At 36.7% G+C, this 9,610-nt stretch overlaps 1 protein-coding gene across 6 annotated transcripts; it reads right to left on the reverse strand.

Annotated features, from left to right (window-relative positions):
- Positions 1 to 1,477: 1,477 nt before the first annotated feature.
- On the reverse strand, positions 1,478 to 7,472 carry LOC104592324 (uncharacterized). Of its 6 annotated transcripts, none has more exons than XM_010251634.3 (9): positions 7,300 to 7,472; positions 6,076 to 6,174; positions 5,458 to 5,909; positions 5,056 to 5,119; positions 4,896 to 4,949; positions 3,403 to 3,471; positions 3,210 to 3,275; positions 3,043 to 3,111; positions 1,478 to 1,649 (listed from the first exon to the last, which is right to left on the reverse strand). In XM_010251634.3, exons 1-9 carry the CDS (start codon positions 7,408 to 7,410, stop codon positions 1,617 to 1,619), a joined length of 1,017 nt encoding a protein of 338 aa, XP_010249936.1. In that variant the 5' UTR covers positions 7,411 to 7,472; the 3' UTR covers positions 1,478 to 1,616. The 6 variants fall into 6 exon arrangements, 4 of the variants coding, with proteins under 4 accessions (XP_010249936.1, XP_010249934.1, XP_010249937.1 ...); XM_010251632.3 differs by having other exon boundaries at positions 1,478 to 1,671; XM_010251635.2 differs by having other exon boundaries at positions 1,478 to 1,671; positions 7,006 to 7,353.
- Positions 7,473 to 9,610: the final 2,138 nt, after the last annotated feature.

Below are 9,610 nucleotides of genomic sequence, written 5' to 3' on the forward strand. Positions count from 1 at the left end.
GGTCGGTCTCTCTGCTTCTACAAGTAACCCTCACTCTTGGTTGAAGTGAGGATCATCAAATAACCTCAGGTCACTTCCTCCCATTAGTTTCTTACTCAGAAAATAAAACAAAATGAAACAACAATTCCTCCAACCAATAAAGAAGCAATACAGTCTCGACGGCTGCTTAAAAAATGACCCAGTATAGTCAGTCATTCGGTCAAAATCATCAAATGCATGTTTTTTTCTTTTCTGGGTTTTGTCTAACCATGCTGGTGGCTTATTCTCCAGAAGCAAGTAGATGACTACAACTCAAACCAATTTCTAACTTCCTCAAACTAGATCACTACGAGTAAACATTGAACATGGTATCGCAAATAACTAACAAAGACAGGTTGAATTTAGAGATTAGTAAATAGCCCCAGCTACATAGATTCCACTACTTTACAATGTCCACCAGGCAAGAGTTTATTGGGCTTGAAGTGTGGACAAGCGTGGACCCACTCATGCATTGTGTTGCAATTTAATTAATTACAATGGGGGCAGAGGGAATCAAACACTAGGCCAATTGATCAAACAAGTCCTGATACCATCTACATGAACCGTTCAAATAAAAGCTTAGACTATCAGGTGAGGTACCCAAATAGGCAATTATTCTCTAAAAAACTTGTCACAGTGAAAGAGAATGATGTGCACCCATTCTAAGTTCCTTCATCGTGGGTTATTTTGTATCTTTTTCCTTTTCTGTTGGGGAAAAAACTAGGATGTTTTGTTGGAAAGACAGAGTATTTAGTCAAGAGTTTCAAGGCAGGGAACCACATGCACGATCCATGGATTTTGAACCTCAAATCCATGTGCAGCCTGCACCACACATAGGAAGTTGTACATCAGCAGTGAGGTATCCCACAGACAGAAGGTTCTTCACTTCTTTTGACTTGCAGTGCCAGGCCGATCTTTTAGCAACCAAGTTTTTACTTAACCTGAAGGATAGAAAGAGAAATAAAGGGTCAAGACTCCCCATCCCATCCCATCCCATATGCTAGTTCCGCTTTAAGAAGATACCTCGCTTGTACTCTCGCTTCATTGGTCCTCCAACATCACCACAGGATAAATCCGTCGCCTTTTATTTCATTATTCAGATTTCCCCATTTCAGATAGGTGTTGCTCTAAGTAAGCCTATGTTGCATGTTATGTTTTCTTGAGGTCTATGCCCAGATCTTCCCGGGGCATTTGAATTTCAGGCCCAGGCCATTCTATGAGTGGCCGAATGTACAGGCTTAAATTTCAGAGGAAGCCTTACATCACCACCCGAAGGCTGAAACGTAGCGGATTCAGCTGGCTTTCCAAGATGGGTCCCGCATGGACAATCAGTCATTTGAGTGGCTGTAGGCTTCGTCTCTTGGAATAGCGCTTATACAGAGCGCTTCAAGGCATTCCATTTTCACTTCTTTTTTTTTTTTTCTTTTCTATTTTCCTGTTAACAAGATAGATGCAGATGTATACAAAAAGGAAATCCATGTAGTTCATAACTGGAAGGTTCCGTTCAACTCCAAAAAATAATATCCACAATGCACTATAGACAGACAGTCAGTGTCCTGCATTTCATGCCCTGCCATTTGCATATATACTGCCATCCCTCATGCCACCGACATCATCTGCATCAGCCTCGACTATTACCATATCAACAAGTGACTGTTATGAGCAACATGAATGAGAATCAGTTGAAGTCATGCTTTTACAGGCACTCTTACCATCATCTAATTGCAAAGATGCATATCTTTTTCTATCGACAAACGCAAGAAATATGGATCAAAGTTTAACAACTTGTACAACATGAAAAACTCTTTTTTCTTTTTAAGTAACATGAAAAACTCTTTTTTCCTATGGTGTTCATAGTCGGGAAAAATCCATAGGGTCAACCAGGCCAAAAATCTAGCAACCATTAACCACATAATAAACTTTTGACTGGTGATTCACCAGATAATGAAGAAAAAAGAACTCATTATATAAGATTATGCCATTATCTTAATCTTTTTTTTGATAAATGCCATTATCTTAATCTTACGGTTAGCTAAACTCAAATATGATCAACCATGATTTAGACATCAATTTGCACTATCTAGTTTGTAATCAGTAACTACCATGCTCAGTTGTCACTTAGCTGCATCCCTGCATCACAAGCATCAGGCATGCCAAGCACATACTCGCAGGTATATACACACGAGGCAGTTTCAAACATGCCAGCTAACCTGAGGCAGAGTCAATATTTCTCTTACTGCATTTACAAATGAATTAACATATTTGGGACATCCATCATAAATGAGCATGTGAATGCATTTACGTTTGCACTTAATGTTCTCATCCTGTCTTAAGAGAACAACCACCCAATATAATTTTGATACAAGATTGTAATAGACTAGATGTCCTCTTCTGAAAATGGTCTGTGGGATCTCAAATTTCTATTCAGAGAGGCAAGAGTGTCAGTTAGATCAACGAATATCTCATTCTTTTTTTTTATTTTTGAAGAGGTAAGGTAAACTTGTATTAATAAAAAAAAAAGAGTATGCAAGTATATTGGTTCACTGAACAAAAGCTTCTCTACATATGAACACCCTTAAGATCCCCCAAAGGAGTCCACAGCCAAAAAAGATGAAGACAAAAAATTATCCTCAAAAAGCATGTTGGTACTCAACCATCCTCTAAGCTCTTCTACGATTAGGTTTATCTAATTGAATATCACATTCAATTAGATGTCGTGATTGGCTAGCACTCTTGATGAGTTGATGATGCACTAGCAAGAGAAGGGCAGGCAGGCAAGACTTAGAGAGAGGGACACCTGGTTGAGGGGCTAATTTGGATCTGCATAACATTGTATATTTTCTTTCTTTGTTCTTCTGGGTCACCCTATGAGGCTATATTACTGCTGTATCTGCATTCATCCTACATCTTGTTTGGCAAGCTTGACAATCTTAATTAATTCCACTGAGTGTGTTCACGATCAAAAAAATACATGCATGGTACTTGCTTAGGGTATAAGGGTAGAAAGAATGGAAAGAGACTAACCTGTAATTCCTGTTCAGAGCTTTTGAGCCTTTCAGAGTAGTCCTTAACTTGCAGAAAACATCTGTGCAACTGCAGAGAATACACAAGGAAGAAACCATCATCACCAAGCAAATTTATCAGGTAAGTCTTGAGAACATACATGGAAAATAGGGACATGTAGCAGTTACCTTGGTCAGCTGCATCTGTTGGTAGGAAGATAGCTTCTTAGCAGTTGCCAAGGCTTCTTCCAATTTCTGCATGCATAGTTAAGCCACCAGGACAAGGAAATAATTTCAAAACGCAGATGCTTCCAAGTAATCATCTTCAGAATAAAACAAAATAAGTAATGCCTCATAACATATTATGGGATGACAAACTTACCCAAGATTTCTTCTGTAAATCTAAAACAAACTGTTTTTTCCCTTCTAAGTTCTCCTCAAGCTGAGAAATCTGATAATCAAAAAATTGAAACTAAACACTAAATAACTATATTTTGATCTTTCTTTATTCCCTCGATTGCAATAAGGAGCTAAGAAAGAAAGAAAAAAAAAAGATGACAATAGAAAGCATCACTGGAAGCAAAAAACGAAACTGCCATTAATAACAAACTAAAATCCTGTGCCCAAAAGGGGTTACTAGCATAATCTACATTACCAAATAATAAATTCTACTCCTTTGTAATTAGAGAAAGAATAGGAAAAATATCAGAAGCAACCGATTCACCTAGCACAGTTCTTACAATATAAGTAGGCAAATAGAGGAATAATGGATAATGATAAATTGGGAGTCTCAATATTCAAATTTGAGAGGCATACAAGGAAGAAAAAAGGAAAATTGCATTTCATGTTATGCAAGTGGAAGAAATGAAGCTCAAGTATTCCACAATAACTATATAGGAGATAATTCTTCATTGGCAGTACTGGTGCAAGTACAAAAAAGAGGAAAGGAGGGGGGAAAAAGGAAAGTGAAGTCCTGGGACAGAAAACCTGACTTCCAGAGGCTGCAGAGCTCAACCACCCCTAGGGCCAGGAGTGGAGCCATGGGGGGCCATGCCACCCCTCTCCATAAAAAGTTTTGAAAACAACAGAAATGAAGAACCTGCCCTGCCTAGGGTCTACGTTCTAGCTAGTAGCCAACCACTAGGGCAAGCCAATATACATTGCAGCTGAAAAGGTTTGAACAGGAAACCACTAATCCCTTTGCAAATGAGTCCAGGGGCAAAAATTATGAATAATATCAGTTGGGTCCATCTGTCTTATCCTAGTTTCCATTTGAGAGAAAACCCTTTTCAAGTTCCTGAGATTAAATGGGTGTCAAAGAGATGGCCAATTCTTTGTTTAGCCTATAATGAGGTGAAAACTGTCATAAAAAATTAAAAAAAAAAAAAAAAAAACATGAATAACCTAATTCCACAGTGTTCCTCCACTACAGCAAGACCAATTTCAATTGTCCTTTGTGGAATCAACTTCTAACCACATTAGTCAGTCAACTATTCTTCTTTAGTTTTAATCTTAATCATCAATACACAATTCTAATCATCTAGACCTACTCATACATATATTACAATAGATAGCGCTCCCTTCCCAATCCAGAGGCATCCAGCATCATATACCTAACTCATTAATACATGTTTGAATTTTGAAGAATCATCATGAAAGACTTGTCTGTTTTCAAAATGACTTAAGTCACTAAATTTCCAGAATTCACCAAAATGTTTAATTCATTAAATTCCAGGCCTTTGTAAAGTACAGGAATTCCAACACAAAGAAAACAGATAAAGGCATTGTCACCAAAAAAGAAGAATAATAATCTTCTCTTAATAGCTTCACAAAGTTGCTTTCTCCCAAGAATCAGAATCCAAACAGCATACAAACCTCCTTTTGGAGCTCCTCTCGCCTTTGAATGGATATGTCCAGCTGTTCTTTTATCTAATAATGTGACACATGAAAGACAATAATCATTAATTGTATTGTTATCAATACAAGTGTATGCATTGACTTTATTAACCATCAACACCTAAAGATGTTGATTCACCTGATTGTAATAATCACTGGAGTTCGACAACAACTCTTTCCTGTGCTGATCAGTGATATGGGAACTGCTTACAGGAAACCAGAAGCATAATTAACAATAACAAAACACGACAAGCTTATACAGTTTCTTAATAATTGTGTTATGAGAAAAGACCAGAAATTCAATAAAGCTCTTTTTGAATATAATGCATATCTCGAAATAGATAACTGAGTTGAAACATGATTTTATTCCTAGTAATTAAAGCTCTTGTTAACACATAAAACGTAAAAAAATCCAAAAGAGAGACTAATGCTCCAAAAAGTTTACCAGCCAAGTCCTCATAACAAAAGGCAGAAGATATTAGAGAGGGTAGTCATTAATAGGAAATATCTTTTTTAAGCAACAAAGCACAAATGAGCATACCCAGTCTGATTCTTTGATTGTTGATCTTTATCCTTGTCTCTGCTTTTGTCACGATCATTATTACCCATATCTGTATCTTTTTCCCAGTCCAAACTATGGTTTCTTTCCCAATCATGATCACGGGTTCTATCATGTTCTTGCTCATTTTCTTCCTTACTTCGGCCTCGATCCTGATCCAGTAAGCAATCCTTTGCTCGACCATGATCCCGTCCATGTTCATATTCTCTTTCTCGTTCCCAACCTCGGACTCGAGATCGATCATTGTCTCGGTCATGATAGTGGTTCCTATCATAATAGTGGTCTCTATCATTGTCATAAAACCTGCATTGATCTCTTCCCTTGTCCAAATCCAAGACCCTCTCAGAATTATGACGGAAACTTTCACGATTAAAATTTGGTCTTGCACCTCTGGTCCTAACTTCATTTACTCTTACAACTCGACCACCTATGGTCTAATTTAAAGTCCCACAACATCAGATGCCTAAACAATTTAAATCGGACATAAAATAAAATCTGAATTTATCACTATACTACAAGGCAGAAAGTGGAGTATCATATATGCCAAATGCTAATCAACACAACACTACTTGGTGCTGTAATTGAAGAAGAAAGACATACCCTGCCATCCATATCATTGATGGCACCAATTGCAGATCTAGGATTTGTAAAAGTAACAAAAGCATAGCATTTTCCCCCTGCTTCTCGATCATTAATTATCTGCAAGAGTAGCAGTCAACACAAGGGATGAAGCACATCATAACTAAGGCCCCGTTTGGTTTGCAGGAATAGGGGCCCAGAATTGGAATCCGAATGGGTTATTCCGATTCCAACTGTTTGGTTGAGTGGAATCGGAATCCCATTCCCATTCCTGCTGGAATAGCATTCCCCCATTTGAGGGAATGGCCATTCCCTGCCCCTCCCTTGGGAATGAAATCCCATTCCTATTGATTCCAATTCCCATTCCCATTCCCGTCTGAACCAAACAGACTATGGGAATAGACCATTCAGATTCAGATTCCAAAGGATTTTGATTTTGATTTTGATTCTGATTCTGGATGCGAACCAAACTAACCCTAACATCAGAGCAATAATCAAAATAACCCAGGTAAGAGTTTGCTTTTATGAACGGAACTTTAGAAGAAGACAAATGCTGAAAGAAAAATAAAGCCCTCAAAATCAACATTAAGAAATGAGTAAATCATAGCATTCGTAAATCAAGTTGAAAGATTTGAACACTAGTTCAGAATACTTCAGAAAAGATAACAAGAAGAAGATTTAAATTGAAATCCATGTCATTCATAAATCAAATCTTGAATGGTACTGCAAACAAATAGGTTGAAACGACATATGAACAAGTATGTATATGAAAATGCCTAGAATTATCTTCCACGTTTTCCCTAACGAAACATTAAGTTAAATATAGTAAAGAAAAGCACTTCACTGGGGGTTACGAGGATTGTATGACTGCTTTAAAACTGCGTGAGGAAACAAACTCTGCGAGTTGAAGCTAGAATACAACTCTCAAAAGAATCAAAACTCAAATCATACCCCACTGTTAAACACCATTTTGAAACAGCTGAGTTGCAAACGCTATGTTGTGGTTGAGCTAGCAATCAACGTATCCACAAATTCTAGAGTCGATAGCATAAAACTAAGAACAAGATAGAAAGCTTGCTTGACATTTAGACGTTTTTGTTCATGAAGAAACCAAAAAGCGAACATCTTCCGTTAAAATTTCAACTGAAGAATGCATGATCAACTAAAAGCCAAAGTAATGGAACAAGAAGAAACACCAGGGAAACGAAAACCTATGGAGGCTGAAGGTGGGTGGGGGGAATAGACCTTAACGGCGACGACAGCGCCATATAAATCAAAAACTCTGCGAATGCTTTCTTCGGTACAATCATAGGGTAGTCCTCCCACATAAATCGAATTGTCGTCGTCAATCGTCATCTCTTGCTAGCTTCCTTCTTGCGTAAGTCATAAAACGGAGAACCTACTCCCAAGTCCAACCACAGTCCAACTACACCAAGTCCGACCAGCTTATTCATAAACCGGTTAATCGAACCAATGAGACCAATCGAAAAATCCGGTTAGTCGAACCTATCTGTTCGGGTTCGATTCGATATTTCGGAAAAACGAAGGTACCGGTTCAGCTTAAAAAAAAAACGGCAGTTAATCGTATCGAACGGTATATATTTATATCTTATATATTTTTCATGTATATTATATATGTTTTTCATATAAATTAAATGTTTTGTATAAATATATATGCATTATATATTATATATTATTTATAATATAATGTATTATGTATTTATATTGTATAATTATATATTTTTATAATATATTATAAATTCAGAAAAACCAAAAAAATTGAAGGACCAAATTGATCAACCAAGTTAATTGATTGGGTTTGGTTCGGTGTTGATTTATGGTTTTCTAAAAAGCTCAAAGATCGATTAGATTTGGAAAAACTTTCCACCATTTGGTTGCACCCGTAGAAACAAAAACTATTTCACTACTCTTTTTGTATAAATTGCATATTAGCACCCTATACTTTAGGGTAGTCTTATTTTAATACCTGAACTTTAAAATGTTTCATTAATTACTTGAACTCACTCCGAAAACTCTCACTTTAGTGCAATATTGTTAATAGACATTACAATGAGTATAAAAATTACCAAATTGTCCTTTTTATTGTTACAAACAATAAAATACATTTACAAAATCAACAAATTGGTCCCTTCCATGTACCAACGGATGAATAACATGGATTATCCTCGTACTTGGCAAGGCATGGACAATTTGATCTCTTTCATATGCTGCTTATATTGAGGGGACTCGCTCTATTCATCCAAGATTGTTAAGTGTTGGGTCAAGGAATTCTTAATTATGACTTTCTGATGGCATCAAGGCATCTTTGAGAGGAGGTGGCTGGTGGTGGGTTTGGGACTAGAGAAGACGATGAACAAACAATGTCTTTTTAGAAAGGGTAATTTTAAGATTTTAAAAGTTTCAAATCACATGTAACATCACTTGTTCGATAACCGATGGAATTACTATCACATGATAGGATGTAAAGTGGTAGTTTTGGGGGGTTTAGGCATTGTTGTGACTAGTTCTAATGTTTGAATATTAAAGTGTGATTACCCCCAAAATGCAGGATACTAATCTTCAATTTCTATTATTTTACAGGGTAGGCAACATATTCGATGAACTTGATAGTTGTATCACATGCTACTGTTGCATTTCTTTGTTTTTAGTGTATGTAATTTAAAAGTTTTACAAGGATATTTTTTTCCTTATATTTTCTCACATTCCAACACATTTGTAATTTATCCAAATTTCATTTAAATAATTTTTAAATTTTAATTTTAATTTTAAGTGACCTTTCATCCTTAAATGACTTTTCACTTAAAGTTTTCTTAAATGTGCCTTTTAATTTAAACTAGTAAACATGTTCGTGCATTTGCACGTGCTAGTATCTCTAAGGCAAAATTTTTTATAATTCATGGACAATTTTCTGAACAGTTATAAGTGGGCAGTTTCTAAAATGAGAGTAAAGGACATATATGCCCTCTTTGTGCCCATTGTATGTTTAGACAAGAGAGATAGAAAACGTCCGATGAAAATGTAAAACGCTATACGATGAATTGTCTAGATTAAGTGTGTCCTTTAATGACGCTGTATGAGATGAGTTCGAATCTGATGCACTCGTGAGGCTGCATGTAAAACGCTACATAATCAATCACTAATGAACATAGCAATGTTCCTAGGCATGGCCCATCCGTCGTGCCAAGCTCCCAGCTGAATGCAATTCAAATCGAGTCTCAAAATAGGTGGCCCATGAGCCTCAAATCTAACCATGTCCTCTGTTTGAACATAAGAACATCTTAACTCTTCAATATCTCAGTTAAAAAGCTAAATCCAGTGGAAATTCTTAAGTTCTATTGTTTATTTTTGTTTATTCTCATTTCAAGATACATAGGCGCCTAGAAACGTTAACAAGTCGATTTATAGAAAAATGACTTTCACAAAAATCAAAAATTAAGATAAAGAGTTGCCACCACCTTTTACCTAAAACGTGATCGGATCGGCTGCCCACAACGTGCACCCTACAGGTGCTCCACAGCCCATCCCCTCCGTGCAC

Source organism: Nelumbo nucifera, chromosome 8, assembly GCF_055504915.1.
Source record: "Nelumbo nucifera cultivar China Antique chromosome 8, China Antique-T2T, whole genome shotgun sequence".
Classification (NCBI taxonomy): Eukaryota; Viridiplantae; Streptophyta; class Magnoliopsida; order Proteales; family Nelumbonaceae; genus Nelumbo; species Nelumbo nucifera.